This window comes from Canis lupus, chromosome 4 (genome assembly GCF_003254725.2).
Source record: "Canis lupus dingo isolate Sandy chromosome 4, ASM325472v2, whole genome shotgun sequence".
Lineage (NCBI taxonomy): Eukaryota > Metazoa > Chordata > Mammalia > Carnivora > Canidae > Canis > Canis lupus.
In genome coordinates, this window is record NC_064246.1 from 73,283,684 (window position 1) to 73,308,809 (window position 25,126).

Sequence of the window (25,126 nt, forward strand, 5' to 3'; positions counted from 1 at the left end):
TCATTAATAATCACTGTAGCAGTATGCAGTGTAGACTGCAGCAATTAGTAACAAATGTACTATTGCTCCCCTGTGAAATATAAGCAGATGGTATCCTACTGGAATGACCAGCAGCTGGTATGATCTAGTAAAATATCACTAGTGTAAGTTATCTTAAATTTATTTATTTATTTTAAAAGATTTTATTTATTTCTTCACGAGAGACACAGAGAGAGAGAGAGAGAGAGGCAGACATAGGCAGAGGGAGAAGCAGGCTCCATGCAGGGAGCCCGACGTGGGACTTGATCCCGGGTCTCCAGGATCAGGCCCTGGGCCAAAGGCAGTGCTAAACCGCTGAGCCACCTGGGCTGCCCGGTTATCTTAAATTTAAATACACTGACAGCAAGCAAGCCACTTAACATTTCTGGTACTCAGAAAAATGATGCAGCATAGTGGGAAAGAATTGAGTGAAACATATAGTAGGAATGGCATATATATGGTATGTGTACCTTGATTGACATCTCTGTACCCATGGTGATTAACGACCCATCACAGCAGCACCATTCTAGAATATTTTTGTAGTGATCACAGAATCCTTCTCAAACAGGGGTCCAGATTGGTACTGTCATTTAACATGAGTTTCTTATCCCTGACCTATAGCTACATTCTCTCATTCTGAACAAATAAGAGGATAATATGGATTAGATACGCACCCAGTGGAGGGGTTTTGAATGAAAAGGAGCAAGGCCACAGATAATCTGAAAAGGGAACTAAGAAGTTGGGGGTATTTTCTATGTTTTAGAGAAAGATCATTCTTTCATTAAGATTAACACAACACCAAATTAAAGGATTATCACTTACCTCTGCCTCTTTTTTCTTTTTCATCATTTTTTGGGCCTCCAGTGCTCTCAAAGTACGATTTGATGCAGGTTTAGGAATCTGTATGATAGCTGCTTGGATTTTGGCCATTATTTCATTTTGTCGTCTCCTGCTCAGGCGTTGCTGAATATCCCATAGACATAGTTATTCCACTCATCAAAATAACAGCCTATGTTACACACTCACAGGTACATATCTATACATTTTTCAGAACTCATCGATTTTCCAATGGACTAGGTGTCACAACTGTGTAATGTTAGGAAGCAGGTGTCAATATGACTCATTTTGAAAAGTCAGATATTAAAACACAATTTTGGAATCCCCAAATTATGCATACCAGATGTGTGTAACTTCATTCTAGATGATGACACTAAAAGGATAATAATGACACTTCAAATACAAAGAATATAATTCTTTCCCCATTCTACCCTCATGACCTGCCCAATAATGGAAAGAGAAAATGCTGTCTCCAACGATGGTCTGAAGAGAAAATTCCATCTAGGAGATGATCTCTAGGAGGACTTCTGGGGAATCCAGGAGAAATGACAAAACTTTCCCAAAACTCAGTCACACTGAAACAATGAGCTCAGAGGCTATGTCAAATACTGAGTTAATTATTGAATTATGTTATACTACCATTATTGGGTCATCTCTACCTGGGAGTAATTATTTTAGGTAGAATATTAGAAGGAGGGTACAAGTGAAGAAAAAATAGAGAAAATAAGACAAAATATTTTTAAAATGGATGGTTTAAGAAGTGACATGTAAAACTAATCATGACTTTGCTACTAAAGCATTATATTAGAACTAATAAGATGATTAGTTTCTATATCCAAAAATCTTTAACCACTAAAAAGTAAAAAATTATCAATTTAAATTTTTCTTCATTTTACTTTCCAAAATATGAATTCTTATGTAGTTGCAATATGTTGATCTTTTCCTCTTAAGAATATCAGGAAGACATGTCCTCTTGTCCTATTTGCTCCCTACCATTTTTTTTTTTTTTAAGTGGGACAGACAGAGTACAAGCGGGGGTGAGAGGAGGGAAGAGAAGAGAAGCAGAGAGAGAAGGAGAGAATCGTAAGCATGTTGCACACCCAGTGTGGAGCCCCTCATGGGGCTCAATCTCATGACTCTGAGATCATGACCTGAGCTGAAATCAAGAGTCAGGCACTTAACCAACAGAATCACCCAGGCTCCCCTATTTCCTATCATTTTTAGCACAATATATTTCAGAACATACAATGGTTTCTTATTTCCTTTTTCCCAACTTTCTTTGGAGACTTTCTGTGTTACACTTGGCACGTCAAAGTCGGACAGACTGGTTTCTTAAAAAGTAGAGCCCCAGCACTTGGCCTTGACTTAAACACTACTTTAAGAGTGCCTTGTCTTCTTACCATGCAGTGCGAATGGGGAAGCCCAGGGCTTTATCTACTCTCTGGCAAGTAATAAGATCTTCCAGAGTTTGTCTCTCATCTTTCCCTTCCTCTGCGCAGGGGGATGACTACATTCAGGATATGTTTATTTCTTATTATTCTAAATATATTAATTTAAAAGGTGATTTATAGTGCAAAGAGAAGAAATATAATTCTTTTTGCCTGTAGTTTACACATTCCATATACATAGTCCCTTGAAATTCTCTAAAAATCTTTAGCGATTCCATGCACCATCATGTTCTTGTATATTTAAAGGCATAGGAGATCATTAAAGATTTTCAGAGAAATTTGAGGAGCAGTGGAGAGTTAGACCAAGAAGGGCCAGAAAGAAGGCAAGAGATTTTTAAGGGGCTTGGAAAGGGAAGCAAGAAGAAAATCACCCCACATTGCCAGGATGAGAAAAATGAGGCAGGGCAGGAAGACCAAGGGATTGCAAAAGAGGGAACAGGGAGGTGGAATGCCCGCCTTACATCCCTTAGCAGAGACAGCAGTTGCAAGTCTTCACTAGAGTAGTTAGTAGCAACCTCCGATTACTGAAGCATCTCAAACATTCATTTCTACCAGACAACTTAAAAAGAGATCAAGTTGTCCTACCACTCCAAGAATGGTAGTTCTTGTTCTTGGTCACAAGGAGAGGTAACAGCAGGAGTGGGATGGAAAAAAGGGAAGAGTGAAGGAGAGAAAGGTGGAGCATGAGTCAAAGGAACATGCAACTTGCGTTACATTAATGCTTATGCAATGTGTACTAGAGGCATAAATCGTAAACAGTATACACTATGCACTAATGAGTTTCTGGAAAAAATCGTACTGTAAACCTTTTCAATATTAAAACATCTTTGTTCTTCCTTGAGTTTTTGAAATTTTTCAAGTTTCTCAAAATGCATGTGGACAAGATCTTCTTTCATGTGTTTATATTTTTCTTGAAACCTGTGTGTAACCTGCATCAGATTGAAATCAGTTTGACGTGGTATCAGGTTTCTAAGTCTCTAAATGGAGAAAGCATTTCAAAAGATTTCATTATTAGAATATAAAAATTATATTGTCATTAAAAGCACACATAAAATTTGTCTTCAAAATAAAATTTTTATGAATTATCATTGATGATTAAAATAAATTCAAGCCCCATGCTAATCACTCATATCTTTAATTCACACAAAAACAATAAAAACATGAGTTGAGTCCTTTCTTATAAAATAGTTTCACATACATTTTCATATTTTTTGTCCAGAGTTTAATTTTTAATGAATAGTGTTTGAATTCTTAGAGAAGTACATTTTCATAAAAATAATTTCAAAAAAAATGTTCTTCAACATGTAAGAGATAATATAAGAGGGAAGTTCTATTACTTAAGCTGCTTCCTAGTAAGAAGTGAAGAATCATTAAACCTTCAGGCCACTGGAAATGAGAATCTAACAGCATAAGAAAATGAACCTCAAATATGATTATAAAATGAGGCACAGAGCAATATGGCTGATGTATTTAACTAAGACTTTTATATCCAAAAGTAATCTCCTCGAAATCTAAAGACTTACGAAATTGTTTTTTTTTTTTTTTTTTTTCAGATGGAACTGTTATTCAAACCATTTTTGGTCCTACTCTTCTAAAATAGCCTCAGCAGATCCTGGCACTTTTGCAGATAATCTCAGGACCTTTCAGCAGATGTTCCTCACCTTCCTGCTCTTCTCAACATTAAAAATGGCCTGGCCTCCATCCTCACAGAGGCAACAAAAATATAAAGTCCTTGAACATCCTACTTGCCTACTCTAATATGTATCTGTATCTTCGGCTTAATTATTATCCTCCCCCCAACCTAGGAAACAGCCACTGAGATAGAATACAGCTTACAGTTAACTGTGTGGCTTCTAGAGTCACATTGCCTAGGTTTGCTGCAGCTTTACCCCTGACTAGCTTCATTAAGTTGGGCAAGTTACTTAACCCTCTGCACCTTAGTTTCATCATTTGTAAAGTGGGAATAAGAAAAGCACCCATCTCATAAGGCTGCTGTGAAGATCAAAGTAGACAATGTATACACACTACCTGGAACAGGGCTTTGTACCTCACTAATGTATGACCAATAAATTTTAGTCATCATTAATAATATTATGGAAGACACCTGTATTTTCCTCCATCTGATAGTAAAGAAAAAGACATATCTAGTTTTTCCCTAAGATACCTCCTCCTCCACCTAAACCATCAGTTGTATCCTCCTTTCTTCCCTAGAGGACTTGGTTTCACTTGGTTCTCACACCAGTCATCTGCTGCCATTGATTCTTATTCTCATCCTGCCAGTTTCCTCTATGTCCATAAAGGAAACAAATAACCTCACATTTCTCATGAGCTTCTCTTCTGCAGCCACTGTTTTCCCTTCCTCTCTTCTCTTCTCTTCTCTTTTCTTCTCTTCTCTTCTCTTCTCTTCTCTTCTCTTCTCTTCTCTTCTCTTCTCTTCTCTTCTCCCTCCACATTTCTTGAATGAATAGTCTAAGCCCAAGTCTGCTTCATTTCAAGTTACTCTGCAACTCACCACATTCCATGCTACCCCACTGAAATATTTTTCTCTCCTGAAAATGGGGAGTTGGTATTTTTCTTGTGTTGATCATTGTGTGATTGCCTGGCATAAAATAGGAGCCCAGTCAATATTTAATCAAAGAATGAATGACTGACTCTGGAAGGTCACCATGGCCAACATTAAACACAATGGTTTCTGGCTGGTCTCAACTACACAACACACTTGTGCCTTTACAAAGAATTTTCTTGTATATTGCTTCCTTAAAACTAAAAAAAAAAAAAAAAAAAAAAAAAAAAAAGCCAAACTCTGAGGCAGGTAGAGATAACCAATCTTGTTTTAACAGCCGGGGAAACAGACTGAGAGTGTTTCAGGGATTGGACCAGAGTTACTCAACTTGCAAGTCAAAAAGGCAGAGTGCAATACCAAGTTCTTCTGTGGTAAATCTAATCTCATTTCCAGCTTTGCATGGTGCTGGGCTCAATCTACTACCAGATGTCATAAGGACATCTGCTAAGAACAGATAAATCTGAAAGTGGAGATGGCCCTCACATCCATTATGTCATCATGTCTTCAGAAATTCAACTTAAACATTCAATTATTTCCTTTTCTATTTAACGCATTGGATCAGTGAGGCACTCCCCATTATCCTAGAGGCCTGGAAAACTAATGTACTTCACTTGCTATAGGAAATAGCACAGGAGCTGGAGATAATTGTCAACTAAAAAGTAGTATCAATTAATGAAAACACATTTAATGAGTATTTGCAATGTTCAAAACATTGTACCAGGCATATTCCTTGAATTTGAGAAACTAAAAAACTTGTGAGGCCATATGACAGATAAATCATGAAAGCTGACCAACACTATCAGCAGCAGGAGGTTAATACCAGAGAGCAAGAATCGCCCGGGCCCTAGGAATCCCACAGGAAGAATCCATGTGTGCTGGCAAGGTTGTACACCAGTGGAGGGAGAAACGTTTGCAGGAAGAGGAGAGAGGCAAAGTGTGAGCTTGGGTGAAAGGGAGGGAAGAGTGGAAATATACAAGAGCTATTCAAGGACAGGCTGCTGACCAATGTAGAAAAAACAAAGACTTCATGAAGAAACACAGAAAGACCACTGAATGAAAGATCTTGAATATCACTCCAGGTTGGAGACAGGATACACATAAAATGGAAGTTTTCTGAGCAAAAGAACCCAGTGCAAGTGGAATTTAGGAAAGATTCATCTAGCAGTCGATTGGCCTCTGGCAGAAAGCCGGAAGACCAGGAGACATGTTAGTAGGCTGCTACAGTCGTTCTTGCAGGCAGCTGAGCAGATGTGACAGGAGCAGAAATGAAGAGAGGAGCAAGGCATTAGGAACAAACAGTTTCATATACTATTGGCGACGTGTATTAGATGGAGTGAGACATAAAAAATGGATCAATGAATTGAAAATATTAATATAAAATCAAAATCCAGATTTGGCCAATTACATCCATAAGACACGTAGACACCCAATGGGACTTCTTTGTGAAGGCAATGTCACTGTCAGTTTTCTTTCCTGAGTTTTATACTGTGTTATATTTCTGTTTCTTTGCATACTTACATCTCGAAAAGCCTCACTTTTCATACTTTGGTATCTGACGTTTGCCAGGGGTTGCATAGTTTGCATTTCTATTCCAGTCAGTCCACTTTTCTTCTTTTTCTGAAGAACAATGTACAACTGATACAAGAGTTTGGTTGCCGCCCCAGGCTTTTCCGTTATGATGTTGTGGGCCACATTCTGATCAAACTGCACACCCAGAAGGTGAAGTGTCGGCTCCAAGCGAGAAAAATTATTAAGTTTGGCATTTGAAACTCTAGGCATTAAAATAGTTTACAAAGTTAGACACTGGTGTTGAATTAAAAGCAACAAATATCAGAGGTATTATCATGATCAAATATTATGAGTTATCCCACGTTCTTTTCAAAATACCATGCCTCTCTAAAGCCACTCAGTCATGTAAATATAATAAGATTTTCTACTGTTCTGAACACCATATGTTTATTTCTCTTCAATGGTGAAACTAAAACTCATTTTATACACTTTTCTGCTTAAATATACTTTTTTCTGCTTGTAGAATGTTTACAAGAGGTCTATACAAAAACAGATACCTATGTATCTTCTACAAAATGGAAAAACAACTATGATTTTGAAAAATACTCAGAAGGCAAAATTGTAATTTAAATTTCCATTTCTTTAAATGATATTATACTGGAGTCAAAACATAGCCCTAAATATTGCATTGATGACTTTAACAACAATCCTCTCAGGCACTGTCAGAAATATTTAATTAAATACTATAAGCATGCAATCACACTGATTATATAATCTTCACTTTAAAGTTTAAGAATCAGTAAAGACTTTCTAATTTTAAGTTATTTTTGAGTCACTATGAAATTTTAATGTTTATTAAAGTCTTACAAAAATGAATAGGATGTAGTCCCTGGCCCTGAGAGTTTCACTGTGGGGTGAGGGGGGACAAATGTGTAAATAATAAGTGATAAATTGATAAATAAGCCTCTGAATCCAGTGGCCAGGAAGGCAAAAGAGATATTGGATGCATTTTCAATTCTTGTGCCTCTCTGTGTTCCAACTAGAAGCAAATATCAATTTTAACCCTTAGCCTATTTCCTCCTTACTTTAACTTCCTAATATGCAGTGACAATTTTCAGGGAAAAAATATACTGAATATACTCAGATATAAGTGAAAGTCCCACCCTTCTCCCCCACAAAAAAATAATAGCTTAGAAAAGAAGGGGGTTGGCACATACTGGGTAGAATTTCTGTTCATAGGATTACTCACTCAGTAACTTCATTTTGAACTATAAAATTATTTGGGTGAGATACAATGATATTCATGACTTCAGTTAAATTTTATAAGTTTGAGAGGTTGCTTAACACTTAAACTTTATATACTACTGCTAATATACTGTTTCTCAAGGGATTGCTCTTTGTTTTTTGTTTTGTATCACAGATACTGCTGTGGAACACCATGGAACCTGTACCACAGGAAAGAAAACACACTCGTGCACATACACAAAATGTGTATGCCATTGTTAGATGTTTGTGAACCTCCTAAAATCTAGCCTAAAAGTGCCCATGTTCTGCAAATTAAAAACCCACGGCACAAAAGGAGGTGGGGCTGAAGGACTACATGAATAATTTTGAAATATGAATAAGGAGTCAGTATCACAGGAAGGCCAATGTCAACAAAAATAGTGACACAACAACTTGAATTCCTCTTCCAGTTAACTGGTGTAATTTACTATCCTATTTCCTCTGTTTAATATTATTGTTTTAACAGAAATATTTGGTAAAGTATACTTGGCATATCAAACTACATCAACAAACTTTGAATAAAATATTTTAAATTAATAAAAGAGAAACAGGTTTCAGAGGGGATGAGAAGAAATAATGAATGCTACAGGAAAGCTCACAATAAAAGTAAACATTTCTTTTAGGTCTTCTTATGTCCAGGTTTGTAGTTTGCTTCCTCACAAGTGCCCTTACAGTTTGACATAACACATATCTACCTAAAATGATGAGAGTAATGCTGACCGTGTTTGAAAAGTATGGTTGTAAAGGGCCAGTGAGATCAGTGACTTGTGCCTTCCTTCCCTGAACAGGCACCTGACACTCCCTCTTGCTCTTCCATCACAGTTATTCTTTCATGCCCTCCCTATCCACAAAGTCCCGAGTCTTGCCCATCACACATGTTTGAAAAGATGGCCAGAGAGTCACTTGTCAGAGCTTTGGCATTGGTCATAACCTTGGGCTACAGAGATTAAGGGCATCAAAATTCTGGAGGGAAAATCCAAAAGGAAACACTATCCATTTCCAAATTTTATCAGAACATAGCCCTGCACCCAATAAAAATGGAGACCACTTCCTCTCGTCTTGTTTTACATCACCCTATGAATAAAGTGTAAACCTGTTAGTATGAAGGATCAGTCACACATTTAGGGTTTAAAACGGTTCTTATGAACTGGTTGAAGTACCAGGTATAATAGTACTTCTCTCTGGAGGTTTTTAATATACATAGTCCAGATTTCCAAGCAATCAAAATTGTTAGAACATAATTGGCATGTAAATTGGTGGAAGTCCACTCTTGTTACAACATGTGCTTGATCAGTATAGCATGATAATCAACAGTTGTTTTTGTAACAGAAAAACCATGAAGACATCCTTGCTCTGGAGACAGAGTATATGAGGTAAATAATGACCTCTGAGGGAATAAGGAATGCATTCTGGAAAAAGTCTTCTTTTTATGTGCAGTGTTTGTTTTTAGCATTTGATGACTCATTTTTCTTATAGTAAATTCCCAGATTTTGTGTGTAATGTTGCATAGAGGGTAGTGAGTGGGCATGGGGAGAGGAAAGAGGTTACCTTTTTTTTTTTTTTGCTTTTCTTTGTTGACTGGACAAAAACATGCCACTGGTAATTTAAGCATGGAAGGGTTTTCCCTTTCATAAAAGGTGGAAGGAAAATAATCAAGAACAAAATCTCTTTTGAGGCAAATCTGATCTACAGTATTATTTTTCTCATGTACAAGCACTGCTATCTGTCGTACATAACATAGAAAGCAAATTAATAAGTTCACGGCAATTCATGTGACATGTTTGTTCATGATGATTTTAGCATTCTATTTATTGGTTTAGGAGATGAAACTTTTGTGTCTCATATTTTGGTTGCCATGATTCTTAGCTTAGCTGATTAGTTTTTATTTTTTTGTTTATTCCTGTTCTAGGACACAGAGGAAAAATCATATTTTTTTGTGATTTCTCTAAGTTATTAAACATTCTTAGGATTATTTTATATTTTTTTAGGTTTATTTATTTATTGGAGGGGGGAGAGAGTGAGCATGGCAGGCAAGGGGTAGAGGGAGAGAGAGAGAGAGAGAGAGAGAGAGAAACAGAATCCCAAGCAGCCTCCCCACTGAGCACAGAGCCCAATGCGTGGCTGGATCCCATGACCATGAGATCATAACCTGAGCCAAAATCAAGAGTCTGACACTTAACTGAGTCACCCAGGTGCTCCCATTCTTAAGATTATTTAAATTATTTTAACTATCTGATACTTGTAATTCTTATTTGCCCAAAGATTACCTATCTTCTCTCCTTCTTGCCACCTGGTAAGGGTACATATCTTACAAGGTAAGTAGAAGCTGTTCCCCAGGAATATCCATGCTCCTTTACTCTTTATTCTTTTAATTAATCTGCTCATTTTTCACCCTTTGAGATGTACTGCACATACCCTAAAACATAATTATTTCAGAGTTAGATGAGTTCTCAGAATTAAGAATTTCTAAGGAAAATAACTTCAGTTACAAGCATCATTTATATTTTAGACTAAAAAGAAAAAGGTAAAAATAGTAGACAAGATCCCCAAATCATGAGCCTGAGCATTAGACATCTGCTAAAAAAAATAGGCTTTGACAAGGAAGGATCCTTTTCCCCACAAAGTACACTACTACAAAGGTCATATCCATGGATTTACTGATCCTTCTTTAAAAGACCATGTATCCCTGGAAAAATGTTTTGTTCCAAGAATTCAAGAGGAATGGAATTTGGTTATCAGAACAAGGAGGTTCCTCTTCTCACTTTAAGGAATGCAGTGACAAAGTTAGTTCTTTGCAGTGGGTGAAAAGCAGGGCCATTACACATGATGTTACTCAGGGCACACCCCTGTCCAAAGGTGGGGCAAGGGTGTGAATTTACCCTGTGCTCAGCTTGCCAAGCCTTCTCCCTGATGCAAGGCTGTTGCATACAAAAAGGCCTTTCCTTTGCACAAGGCCTCTATGTTCACGGAGGTGTGTGTCTTCACAGATCCATCCAGATGAGTTCCCCTTTTTCTATTTAACACAAAGGGCCTCTACGGCACTGCTGACAAAAGTCAGCTTAGTATACCTGAAATACTATAGACATCATCTGGTCAGTATGGTGCTTTAAGTTTTCTATGGCTAAACAGGTATGCTTTCTGACATCATTCATTTATTCTGTAGAGAAACATAATTGCGGTCAGCTATGGGCCAGGGACAATCTTTGGAGCACAAAGAATGCACATGCAAACATATTCTGCAACTTTCAAGAACTGTCATTTAAAACAACTCCTACTAGGATGGCCAAAATCTAAAACACTGACAACATTAAATGCTGGTGAGGATGTGAAGTAACAAGAACTCTCATTCATTGCTGGGAGGAATGCAAAATGGTATAGCCACTTTGGAAGCCAATTTGGTGGTTTCAAACTTAAAATACTATTACCGTATGATCCAACAATCACGCCCCCAGATCAAAGGAGGCAAAGGAGTTGAAATTTATGCAAAGGAGTTGAAATTTTATGTCCACACAAAACCTGCATGTGGATGTTTACAGCAGCTTTATTTATAATTGCTAAAACCTGGAAGCAACCAAGATGTCCATCAGCAGGTAATAAACCAGACATTGAAATATTATTCAGTGCTAAAAAGAAATGAGCTACCAAGCCATGAAAAGACATGGAAGAAATTTAAATACATTATTTCTAAGTGAAAGAAGCCAAAAGTTCCAACTATATGAGATTCTAGAAAAGGCAAAACAACAAAGATAGAAAAAAATCAGTGGTTGCCAGGGTTGGGGTAAGGGAGGATGAATTGGTGGAGCATAGAGGATTTAAGGCAGTGAAAATACTATGTATGATACTATAATGGTAGATACAAGTCATTCTACAGTTGTCCAAACCCATAGAACGCACAATCCCAAAAATGAGCCCTAATGTAAACTATATACTTTGAGTCAACATGTATCATTATATATCATGTTCACCAAAGTAACAAATGCACCACTCTGGTCAGGGAGTAGATAATGCAGGGGGCTATGAATGTGTCAGGGCAAGGGGTTAAAAGGAAATCTCTGGGCAATCTGAAACTGCTTTAAAAATAAAATAGGAAAGGATTGCACAACATTTCGCGAGTGAAGCTATACAAACGACTAATAAGCACATGAAAAGATGCTCACTATCATTACTCATTAGGGAAATGCAAACCAAATCCCAAGAGATACTGCTTCATACTGACTAGGCAACTATAATCAAAAGACAATAACAAATATTGATGAGGATGTAGAAAAATGGTAACCTTCATACATTACTAGCATGAAATAAATGATATGGGCACTTTGGAAAGCCATTTGGGTGTTCCTCAAAATTGTAAACACAGATCATGCAACCCAACAATTACACTCCTAGGTCTATACCCAAGAGGAATGAAAACATTTCCATGTAAAAACACAATGCCCATAGCACTGTTCACAATAACCAATAACTATCCACAAATTAGTAAATTGGTAAATGAAATGTGGTATATCCAATAGAAATTACTCAGCAAATAAATAGAAATTCAGAAGCAAGGCATCTGGGTGGCTCAGTGGTTGAGCGTCTGCCTTTGGCTCAGAGCGTGATCCCAGAGTCCTGGGATTGAGTCCCACATCAGGCTCCCCAGAGGAGGCCTGCTTCTCCTCTGCCTATGTCTCTGCCTCTCTCTGTGTGTGTCTCTCATTAATAAATAAACAAAATCTTTAAAAAGTGGCACCAATACATGCTATAATACAGATACACCTTGAAAACATTATCCTAAGTGGAAGGAGCCAACACAAAATACACATCGTGTAAGATCCCATTGATACGAAATGTGTATAATAGGCAAATCCACAGAGACAGAAAATAGATTAGTGGGTACCAGCGGCCGGGTGGTTAGTGGTGATGGTTGTGAATATACTGAATATGTAAATATGCTTACCACCACTGAATTGTGTGCTTTAAGCTGGTCAATTGCAATTGGTGAATTAGATCTCAATGTAGCTGCTATAAACAAAAAATATTACAGGGTTTTCTTTGGCCAGGATACTATAAGTTGCTTCATTTCTCTTAAAAGAAAGAAGAACCAATTAACAAAATAATAAGTGATTTGGCCTAAGATTTCAGAAATATAGGAGATATAACAATGGGTCCCATCTAGAGAGGAGGTCTTGCTACAGCCATATCAGTTTCTCTCCTTTGTTCTCCTGGGACAATGAAGCAAGTACAGGTGATGTCCATGTCAATGGTATGGTTGGCTGGTTCAGGTTTGGAAAGAATCTTGTGGCTCACTATCCTTTAAAGTTAACTTTGGGAGCTAAAGCCATCCAGATGCCAAAGGCATTGACCCTTAGTAGGAAAGAACTTATCTCACTAACCTGCTTTCTGAAAATTCCGAAAAATCACCCTGAAGTTCAAACTTGTGCAGAATTTCTCCAATTAGATAGCCACTGGAAAATGCCTTTGCAAATGACTTGGGACCTGAATTTTGAAACATAAAGATAAAAAAAGTAAATTATAATGTTCCATAGAGAGCATAATTATTTTCATTATGTATACATAGAGCAAAACTCCAGAACTTGACTTGAACTCAAAATGCCATGAAAATATTTCTAGAAACATCTTTTAATAATCACATAAAAAGATTGGAGCTTAACAGATCATGCCTTATAAAGATTCTTAAGTAAATATAAATCAATAATTGAAGATATATGAAATGTTGAAAGAAAACACAACTTTTGATTAAATTAAAGCACAGCAATAAAATTTATTTCAACCTTAGATCTAAAAAAAAGCCTTCAATTTATTTTACAGAATTACACTTTAATACCTTAGTTATCAAGGCAGTCTATGGATGATGATAACATATTCTAGCCAAGAGAGGTGCAATCTTAAGTCTTAAAGTTAGTAAACTTTAAGACTTAATGTTAACCTTTTTAAAATGGAAAGTTTACAAAAATCATCTATCTACACCTTCTCAAATAAAGCCTAATAAGCATCATCAAGCTTTTCCTTGGTAGTTCTGGAGGTCACTCTGGTCCAGTTGTTGTCCCACACAATGACAGAGATAGCTCAGAAGAAAACAAAGTTTGGAGCCAGGGACATCTGCATTGGAATCTTGCCTCTGCCCCTTACTAGCTGTGCAACCTCTGGCAAGCTGCTTACCCTCCCTGAGTTCCCAACGCCTCATCTCTAGATAGATAACCATATCTATATCTCTCTTGAAGAGCTTTTGTAAACATTAGAGGAGTGTATGAGAATTGCTTGGTAGCATGCTTGCCACAGAGTAAGCACATAATAATAGGTGCAGGAAAAAAAATTGTGTTAATAAAGTTTGCTTTTTTAAAAAATGTCCTTATTGGTGGGTCACTTATATTTTTCTTACAAAATGAAGGATTATCAGGTTACATGGTATTCAAGGATGATATGCAAAATTGATAGACAAAATAAATGTTGTCATAGGACAAAGCTATCATCTCTCAAATGATTTCAAAATCTTCCCAAAACCTTCAACATGTTCCTATCAGGGTCCTTTAGATAACAGCAGCCCAAACACTATATATCACTGAGGTATAGCAAGCTTATTGACACCAGATTGTCCTCTTTTATCTATTTGATCAGTAATAAGGTAGCTACTTGATTACAAGGATATAACGTTTCTTCCTGATTTGTAGTAATGGTACTTGGGGGATTCCTGCGTGGCCCAGTGGTTGAGCGTCTGCCTTCAGCTCAGGTAGTGACCCCAGGGTCCTGGGATCCAGTCCCACATCGGGCTCCCTGTGGGGGGCCTGCTTCTCCCTCTGCCTATGTCTCTGTCTCTCTCTCTGTGTCTCTCATTAATAAATAAACAACATATTTTTAAAAATGGTACTTAGTGTGTGGTTGCTATGGTAGCGTGGTGGGGTGAGGTGAGTCGCCACAAGGCCACTGTTGCCCAGAGACCTTACTCAGCACACTACATACTACATGTTATCATAAGAATACAACTCTTGTATAGCTGACACAGCTCACAATTTTGCCAAAGCTCTCCTGATATTTGTTCTCAAAATATTTTATACTCTTAATAATACCTCAATTCTTAGGTTGAATCAATATATAATAAAAGTAGTTAAAAATTATGTCAACTATGCCCACTGATTCTATTCACTTAGGGCGAACTCCAGAACCATCCGGCATCACAATCTGTTGACTGTGTTTCCCGGCATCATACAGTAATAGTATTTGAAGCAACTGGAATCCAAATGGCTCTTTCCACATCCTAAGGTTAGAGGTGTGCTATCTTCTCCTCCTGAGTCATTTCTGCTTCCTCCTTTCCTTAAAGACCTGACACTGTTGGCCACCAATGCTGCTACCTGGTCTTTTTTTTTTTTTTTTTTTTTTTTTTTTTTTTGCTACCTGATCTTGGCTGCCATCATTGTCCCTACTGTGCCATATGGACAGCTCTGGCTACATCTTGCACCTCTTCTATCTTTGCTTCCTTCTTTCTGGATTTTTTCCCCCTTCTCTCTTCCCTACCTCATCCTTATTTTCCTCTTATCTTTCTCAGGAGCCATTTGACATACAGCCATTGTCAGACTATGGATATCTATTAATAGTCTAAAGACTACTATTCTGAATTCTGAAGCTGTTGCTCTGTCACCTTCAGGTAGTTCCATTCCTCTCTCCCTCCCTCTGGATTTTGCACTGGATCTGCTGTTCCTTTGACTGAATGCCTGAAGTCTAGCCGGTGAATAACCAGGGAATATCTGTATCCTGCTCTGTCGCCCTCGATGTAGTAGGCAAATGACCTTTAGTAAACTGTTTATTACACAAAGGCCACAGAAAAATAAAATTATAATCCACTTCCTTTGAAATGTATGACATATTAATAAGGCAATTCTGATATGAGCAAAATAGAGGCATTTACGGATATAATGGTCGAAGAACAGCAAACACTTATTTCATTGTCAAATAGTTTACTACAAATAAACAAGTACAAAATCATGTCTGCAGTTTCGTATGCATAGGACACTTCAGATTTCCTGTATGCTGCATAAGCAGAAAAGAGAACAGTGAGTGAAGAATGAGAGCAAATGAGAAAACATGTAGAAAAAAAGAAAGGAAAAAAAAAAGACTATGTGCAAGAAATTAGACAGAAATAAGATGATGAAGACAGCATATATTAGCCAGGAACGTACAGATTGAAAAGTATGAGAAGACAGAGAGGAAGCCAGAGAGAGAGAGAAAGAAAAAGAGAAAGGAGAAGGGGTGTGGGGAAAGGAAACAACAAGGGAAAAGAGGAAAAAGCAAAGGAAAGCTTATTTTTGCCCCTTGGTTTGTTATATTTGTCTTCCTACTAAATGTTTCTGGATACCATGACTAATTTCATGATGGCCACCTTATAGAAGCCATCTTCTTTTCCTGCAGGAAAGAAGAGGTGGGCTGACTTTAGGACAAGATCAATGAATAATACAATAAATAATTAAACCGTGGGAGCCCAGTGATATTCTTCATCCTGAGCTCTAAAGTAATTTACATCTGGGACCAGGTCATTCAACAACAACTCAACTTCGCCTCCAATTTTCCATGCAACACGCCTGATTCCTATCACTATGTGTTCTTTTGCTGCAATCTTTGATGTGGGCATTTCTGGAAGGTCCAGATAAGCAGGATACAACAGATGAAATGACCCATGTGCTTCCCACCAAAATGACCCTGAACCAGCTGGAGAAAGCACATAAAGGAGATAAGCTGCTCGTATTCCACAATGGAAATGAGGATACCGCAAGCTCTGGAGAAAGATTCTCTGGGTTAGATTCCTTGTCCATTTACAAGCCACTGAACTCTGGGCAATTATATAAGTCTCAGTTTCTAGTCTTGAAAAGAGGGAGAGTGACAGGTTCTACCTCAAAAGAGTTAGTTTGAGAAGTAAAGGAGATACTGCATGTAAATGTTTAGCATAATTCCTGGCATATAGTTAAGTGATCAGTGACAATTTTTGTTATTATCACTGCTTCCTAATTTAAAATAACAGGTCATATTAATTACACAATCCATAAGCTCAATGACCATAGTACTAATGCCCTTATTTTAAAAGTAATTCAATACTTAGCAAATATCAGACACTGTCTTTAAATTCAAATACAGACACCCCCCCGCCCATCAGGTCCAAAAAAGGTATAATACTCCCACCAGAAGCACATGTATGTAATCAAACACAGTTGATTTCTACAGCAAAACATTTCAATTGGAGAAATAAAGACTAAACAAAGCATGACAGCATTTCTGGTTAAGTTTTGCCACCAAATGAATAAAGAGATACTTGAATTTCGGAAACGTAAATAAGGGTCTGTATACCTATAGATTCTGTGCTTAGTGGTCTTCACTGTTCTTTTACTAGAAAAGCAAAGATCTAGTCTGTGTTATCAACCACATTTGAAAAGCCAAGCAAATTTACTTCCATTTGAGAGAAAGAAAAGCAGCTGCTGAGGGCTTGGCACTGACCTGGCCCCATCAGGCCTTGGTGTTCCCAGGAGTTGGCCCAGCACTCACAACTAGGCCTTGGCATTCTCCTGCTGAACATAATCAATTTCATAGCACACCAACACCAGACAAGGCCACTCTGTGACCCTGACAAACCAAGACAAAAACAAAATTCCTCTGTAATCATGTCTGTATTCAGACCAAAACAGTACTGTCCAAAACACAAAAATGACCAAAAATGCCCTATTGTGGTCAATATAAGTGTTTGCTGCTTTTTTTTTTTTAACCAATTATGGCTTTGTCTCATTCTGTCTACTTCCTAGATAAGATTTATTAAGATACCCAGTCATAGAGTTCCCTATGCTTCTTGGCATGGTCCAGTTCAGAGCAAAGCACTGCTTCCTCAAACCCTCTTCAAAAAACACCTAACACAAACCCAGATGTTTAAGTCCTTTTTAACACCCTCTTACTGAATGACCCACAATTCCCCATGGCATGTTTTCTCTTGTTGGACATGAGTTAATAAGGACAACTTTTTTTCTGTCTCTTATTTAGGATAATGCCTACTATCATGCCTATCCTATAAGAGGCATGTTGTAGCTACTTGTTTATTACATGAGAGTATACCAGTGAGGCAAAAGTAAAGTATTATTTATTATTCAACTACGGGTGTGTAATCCTATGATCTCTGGCTGGAGGACATTGACAATTTATTTTCTTCCAGGATAACAAGAGGATGATCAACCCTCTTCTTTGAAGACCCTATCATAATTCTCAAGATTTACTATCTGAAACAAAATCTCCAGATCGTTCTAAATTTCTCTGATGGTTAAAACATTGGGTGGCATTCTTTTCTTGGGACTTCATGTCTTCACATTTTTGACATTGATTTACACAAAAGCCTTCAGCTATCAGATTGGATGCCTCAATTTCTAGGCAACGGAAGCCAAATTTTCATCAAGGAAAATGCTGCTGAGCTGGCCAGAAAATGCCAAAATCCGTTGCATTATGAGAAACAATATATTTCCTAAGGACCCTGAGGGAAGGGAAGGAGTATAAGGAAAATGTGTGGTTTAATGACACTAGGTTAAAAGAGGAATGAAGTTTAAAAAAAAAAAATAGAGGAATGAAGTAAAAGTGAGCAGACTTAGAATCTACTGGTAAGTTGCCACTGTAAAACCTAAACAGCTGTAAAACCTAAACAGCTGTAAAACCCTAAACAAACCTCTGAATAAATGATTTAGTGACCCCCATATGCCAAAAAAGAATTAACTGATATCTAAGATTCTTTTTCATATCTAAAGTTATGAGTCTATGATATGGTTAAGGTCACAGGCCAGTAAAAGGTCACCACAATGCATTATAAAATATTGTATGAAAATAAATATCCAATAAGATATTTAAAAATCTCTGTTGTGTTTCTCAAAACAAAATTTGATGCTGACCTAATGTTAATGTTTGATGTTGACCTAATCAACAAAGTACAGTTAGTGCACAAGAGGGCCCAAATAAAGAATGTCTCTAAAATTTGGGACAAATAGAAAATATAACTCTCTAAAAAACTAGTGAGATTTAATATAAAAGGATATAATTAGGGGCGCCTGGGAGGCTCAGTCAGTTGAGCAATCTGCCTTTGGTTCAGGTCATGATCCCAGGGTCCTAGGATCAAGCCCCACATTGGGCTTCCTGCTCAGCGGGGAGCCTGCTTCTCCCTCTGCCTGCCGCTCCCCTGCTTGTGTTTGCTCTCCTTTGCGCCCTCTCTGTCAAATAAGTAAATGAATAAAATCTTTAAAAAAAAAAAAAAAAAGGGATAAAATTAGCCACCTATGGAAACTTGCTTATAAGACAAAATTAATAAAGAACATAGATTATTTCTTAAAACTCACAATTTACCTATTTAAATTCTTTACACTTCAGGTAGACAATAATCTTGGATACATTAATTAACCTTATTCAGAATAGAGATTTGCTGTAATAATAGAAGAATACACAAATATTGTAACTTTAAAATTTTTTGTAGTTGTAACAGCACTGGAAAATATCATTGGACAATATGGTTTATCCATGTACTTGTGGAAGAGGAAGAGGAGAGAATTTAACTGAACCTAACACAGTTACAGATAAAATCTCTAGATCAGAGAAGTAAAACATATCAAATATTAGTTTGACTTGAAGGTTATTTTGGTAATGTCTAATTTCTGATTATCAATGAGAAATCTGACTTATAAATTTGATCTTCATCTGCGTGTATCAGCCCATCAAAATGATGCATCATGTACAATTGCCAGTATAAGTCATTTTGCTCTTTTTCTTCAGGATAAACTGGTAAACTGGTACCTTGATTTATAAAATCAAAATGTAATCTCAGTTAGTATGAAACAATTTCTAAAAAACTGCTCAAAGTAATAAAACAGAACTTCTGAAATCACAAAGATGAGGATCAAATTACCCAGGGTGACCTTCTCAAGATGAACAAATTCATAAGATTCAACCTAAAATAATACTTTACTTTTGCCTCACTGGTATACTCTCATGTAATAAACAAGTAGCTACAACATGCCTCTTACAGGATAGGCATGATAGTAGTCATTATCCTAAATAAGAGGCAGAAAAAATGTTGAAATAATATTTATTGAGTATCTAGATCTAGTATAGATGTTAGGCATTGTGGTAGGTGTTTTCCATTTCCAATCTCATTTCATATCCTCCCAAATATAAAGAATTTTTTTTTACCATTTTTCAACTGAAGTATAGTTGACACACAATGTTACATTAGTTTCAGGTGCACAACATAATGATCTGACAACTCTGTATCTTACGCTGTACTCATCCCAAGTATAGTTACCATCTGTCACCACACAACACTATTAAATTCTATTGACTATTTTCCCTATGGTGTACCTTTCATCCCATGACTCATTTACTCCATAACTGGAAGTAGAACCATTATTATTCTTACTTCTCTGGGCATGAAATGCGGACCTAGAGAGAATTATTTATATTTCAGATGCTACAAAATTGATAGAGAAATGTAACTGTCCCAAATCCAATTTTCTCTTTATTACACCTCTGTCACTATTGATAACAACGTTTAGGATTATTTTTAAAATATTTTCTTAATTTATTTGCCAGAGAGAGAGCAAGCAAAAGAGTACAAGCAAGGGGAGCAGCAGAGGGAGAGGGAGAAGCAGACTCCCCATTGAGCAGTGGGTCCTGATGTGGGGCTGGATTCCAGGACCCTGAGATCATTGAAACAACTTACAATTTTCAATACTTACAATTTTCAATATATCCTAATCCAGGATCCAAAAGAATATGGACTATCTTGTATATACCCATGTTTACAAAAGATCTGATCTGGACAACACAGAGAATACAAGTTTCCACTCACTTAGGAGAATGTTCAGTTATGACATTCCAAAGCTAGTTTCCTTATGTAGTAAATTCATTAAGGAGGTTCATAAAACAGAAGCAATTCTTATTTCTGAAAATAACTAGGAGTTCCTGAAGAATTTTACAACAAATCTTTTAGTAACATTAGTCTTTATTACTTATTTTTCATTATAGAAACAACTACTTGAAAAAAACTGCTTGAATTTCAGATGTAATTTTGTGTTGAGCAACTTTTTGTATTCTAAGACATTATCATATACATCTAATAAGCATTATTCTCTAGAAGATATGGTCTAGTTAAATTAAACTCACTGGAGATCCTTAGCTTTGCTAACAAAGCTTTGAATCTTCATATGTTGAGACTAATCAACTCTCGGGTGACTCCCAGAAACCTCATTAAGTGGAGGGAGATGGTTCTCAATTGAGGATCATTGGAATTTATTTTCTTTACTGCTGATATTCAGGATAGTCCAGGCAACATGAAATTCAATATAGCATGCTTTATCCAAATTGACTACTACTGTTCAGAATAATGCAGAAATCAATCGGCTTTAGCTGCCTTGCCAATGACTGAACAATTATTCGGCCTCATCAAGACAGTGTAAATGCACTCACCTAGCATTCTCATTGTTTTCTTCGTCCTAGCAAGCAGTACAGGACTGAACCATTTTGAGACAAACACCAATAAATCCATCTTTGCCATTTACCATCTAGGAATTAGGTTACAACATGCCTGGGTGGTTGAATTTGTGCACTTCTTATAACTTCAAACTAAACAGTAATCCTTATAAAATGAGCTCAGATGAATACAATTGAGAGAGTTGAGTTTTTAAAAAAATATATTCCCTCACTATAAATTGCAGTATACAACATGGTGCCTAAGAGCATAAGTCAAATTCTAGCTCTAGGATCCACTAGTGTTGTGAGCCTGAACAAATAACCAAGCATGTCAGCTTCTTTTACTAATCTTTACAGCTAGGACAATGCCTCTAGGGCCTTTTTTTAGAATTCAAAAACAAACAAATAAAAACCCATAAAGGGCTTAGCACTAGTATAAGTGCCTAAGTGTCTAATAAAATTTTTTATTTATTATTATTTACTATTTTTCATCTACAAAATTCATCTAAGAAAATAATTCTTATGTAATCCTCCCTAATACTTCATTATAAGATGCTTACTAATTTCAATTAAAAGATGGTAAGCATCCTTTTCTCCTGTTTTGTCATATGAAGTTTGATCTTTTTTGATTTTCTATTTGCAATCCTATGTTGAATTTTCCTTTCAAATTAGGAAGGCAATACAAGCAACAAGCCAAGCAGCACCAATGTATAAAGAAAAGCCAGCAATCCTCTCCTTACCCAAAGTAATCAATATCAATACACTAGTTTATATCCTTTTTCACTTTTCCCTATGCTTACAAAAACAAACAATATGAAGATTCATGTATATGTCAATAGTCCAGTATATGACCCTTCACATATTTCTCTGTACTAATATAAACAGATAGATCAATGTGTTTTTGTGTCTGAGTGTATGTGTATCTGTATTTCCTAGTTGGTACAAAAATGGAATTATACTCATCACAATAAACTGTAACTTTTATTTTTTACTTGACAAAGAACATGAATATCCTGTAGGTCAAAAGTTATAGCATTAACTCATTCTTTCTAATAACTGCGTAACAATCCACGGCATGAATACAGCATCATTTATCCAAGTATGCCACTATTGAAAGATATTCAGATTGTTTTCCATTTTTTGATTTTGTCCTTACAATTCATGTAGCAATAAACGTCCTTGTTCAAATATCCTGATATATTGGTGATTTTATTGTAGTATGACAGTTTCTGAAAACTGAGGTTTAGCATTTATTATGTACGAAGCATTATTCTAAATGCTTTACATTTATTATCTCATTTAATCTTGACACAACTCAATGAACTATTATGATTACTCCCATTTTGAGTATCATGAAATTTAGGTAAATAAATTGCCCAAGATCATTCTCTAGAGGTTGTAGTCACTTACAGTCCTTCCACGATAGTTCCTATAAGCCATTCCAAGCCTTCCACTACACACCACAAAATGTCTTAGCTAATGACCAGAATCAACAATTGGCTGTGTGCTTCCTCAGGAACACAGATCCTTGCTTGTTTCCAAACACATTTGAGTGTGTTTCCTATAACCTGAAAGGCCTTTCACAATATGGATATGGTTACATCAGGGACTATCTCTTCCAACTCCAGTAAGCTGGTAGGGTCAAGAAATAAATATGTATTCCAAATGAATGGGATGCAGAATATTGCAGCCATCTCTGCTAACAGCTTCAGGGAAGCAGACATGGGAATTCTCCATTCATAGTTTATGTCGTTAAAATTCATACTTAAAATGTCTCCAGTCTTTCAATCTTTACAGAAAGAGTTAATACTTCCTCTCAAAACCCGAATTCCAAAAGACTGGTTAAAATTATAATTACAACTATTACAATTATAATGGCATAGTACTCGTGTTATGTTTCTTATTAATTTTATTTACTTTTTTCAAAAGTGTTTCAATATGCAATAGAGTCTTAGGGACTTGACCAAAGGGTGTGGGTATTGCTAATCAAGTAAATGAACCAAATTAAACTCAGCAATCTGTAACTGTTTTTCTTTGGAAGAGCATAACTTAAAATTATATTGCACTTTGGCTACTATGGTAAAAAAGGAATTTTTAAAAAAAGGAATTAAAGAAATGCTAAACATCGTGCTGAAACGCTGATCGGGATATTTTAGGTGAGAAACAGGGACAAAATGGGATGATCATAGAATTATATGAAAGAATATATGGCGGTTCCCAGGGAGCGTGTGGAGTATGGTTTGGCAAAGAGTCTAGGGTTTATGCCTCAGGAAATGCAACTGGAGGTGCTCCAACAATAAAGAGCGTAATGCTGATAATGAATGAACATCTTGCTGCTTCAGAAACACGACTGGTCTAGCAAATCCACGGTTGACCTGAGGTCGGGTTGGCACTATTGTCCTTCTGGTAGCAACTTGGCATTATGCAAGGGTGCTTCTGCGAAAACAGACTGAAATGATTTGGGCTGAAAAACCTCTTGCCTTGAGCAAAAACCATACCAGCTGGAAAACGAAGTGCTCAAGAAACCACAGAAAGAAGCGGAGCTGGAGGAGAGTGCTCTGTTGGAATCACTTGGCTGTCCTAGGAATCGCCAGCACGTACAATTGCCCCTGCGGTTGTGGGAGTCGGAAACTTCGGATGGCTACTTCACGGCTGGGATAAAATCGGATTAGGGACTAAAGGTCAGCTTTAGCCAAGAGTCAAGAGTGGTCGGAAATAGCTAATGTTTGTAAATTCTGAGCTACAACTGCTACAATTGGTAAATGTTAACCTACTCTGCATTAACTTGCTCCCCCTCCCCCTCCAAGGTCGTTAGGTAGGGAAAGTACGATCCGATCTATTTTATGCTGCAGGAAAGACCCTCCCCACCCCCACCCCCCACCCCCCCGCAGAAGGTGCTGGAATTCGTCCCTGGCCGCATACCCAGTCGTGCCCTAGCTGACTTTAAGGCTTCAGAGCTCCTTGGCCTGCAAACCCACCATGCTTTTTTTTTTTTAATTTTTTTTTTTATTATTGGAGTCCAATTTGCCAACATAGAGCATAACCCCCCAGGGCTCATCCCGCCAAGACCACGCTTCTAAGGTGGGAAGGGAATACTGTGAGGACCGCACCGCGGGGTCCGGCAAACTCCGCTCCCTAACCCCTCGGCTTGCTTAGGGCCGCACAGTAGGTCAGAGGCTGGGGCCGCGGGCCGGGGTCGCCTTCCCGCCACCTGCCCTCGCCACCCGCGCTCGGGGCTCTGCGCCCCCGGGGCCGCGGGCCGGGTCACTCACTCACGGTCCGGGACACCTTCACCTCCTGGTTGAGCCACTGGCACAGAATCTCAGACATGGCCCGGCCCGCGCCTCCCCGGGAGCCGGCGTAGGAACGCGCGGGAAACCCGGCCGACGGCCCCGCGTCCTCCGGTTGCCCAGGGCAACCGGTTGCTAAGGAAGCGTATCCAGGCGGGAGCCTGGGGGCAAAGGCGGGGGCAAGAGGGGCCCCGGGAGCCCCGCCGCGGAGCACGGAAAGCCGCGGCCCGCCCCCTGCCGGCGGGTGAGGCGGGGACGTGCGCAGGCGCGGGGCCTCCCGGGGGCGGGGTGGGGGGGGGGCGAGCCCCGGAGCCCCGGAGCCCCGGAGCCCCGGAGCCCCGAGGCCGCGGCCTGAGCGCGGGCTTCGTGCATGAGCAGGAGGAAAGCGAGCAGGAGTCTTGACCGCAGGGGAACTCTCTTCCTTCCTGCTTTTCTTCTAAAGAGAGCTGGTTCCAGGGGCGGCCTTGCGTGGCCCCTTGCAGTGCCCGCAGGCATTCAGGCGCGGTCCTTGTGAGCGGTGGCCCAGCTGCAGTGAGGGTGGCCCCTGTCTCCACGTTGTGCTGAGAGGGGACTATTTAATGAGCTTTGTGTTCCGGTCAGGTTTTCCTTCCAGGTGATTATTTTTAAATGTAGCTTGACAAAGCCTTGTGCAAAGCCCAGTGAGGCTCCTTTGAGTCCTCTTCTCCTGGAGAAGCAGAACTTGAGCTCAG

General features: G+C 38.2%; 1 protein-coding gene across 15 annotated transcripts in view; it reads right to left on the reverse strand.

The window, feature by feature from the left end:
* The window catches only part of SPEF2 (sperm flagellar 2), a 171,160-nt gene extending 146,513 nt beyond the window's left edge, over nt 1–24,647 (reverse strand). For 3 of the 15 annotated variants that reach the window (XM_049109366.1, XM_049109367.1, XM_025436262.3), the window contains exons 1-4: nt 24,399–24,645; nt 13,032–13,134; nt 6,385–6,637; nt 841–981 (exon numbers count right to left, since the gene is read on the reverse strand). In XM_049109366.1, the coding sequence (XP_048965323.1) occupies nt 841–981; nt 6,385–6,637; nt 13,032–13,134; nt 24,399–24,456 (555 nt within the window). In that variant the 5' untranslated portion in view covers nt 24,457–24,645. Of the gene's footprint in view, nt 1–840; nt 982–3,109; nt 3,281–6,384; nt 6,638–12,595; nt 12,723–13,031; nt 13,135–20,016; nt 20,098–23,624; nt 23,787–24,398 lie in introns of those variants that run through there. The other 12 variants (XM_049109377.1, XM_049109368.1, XM_049109369.1 and 9 more) reach the window with 12 other exon arrangements.
* Nucleotides 24,648–25,126: the final 479 nt, after the last annotated feature.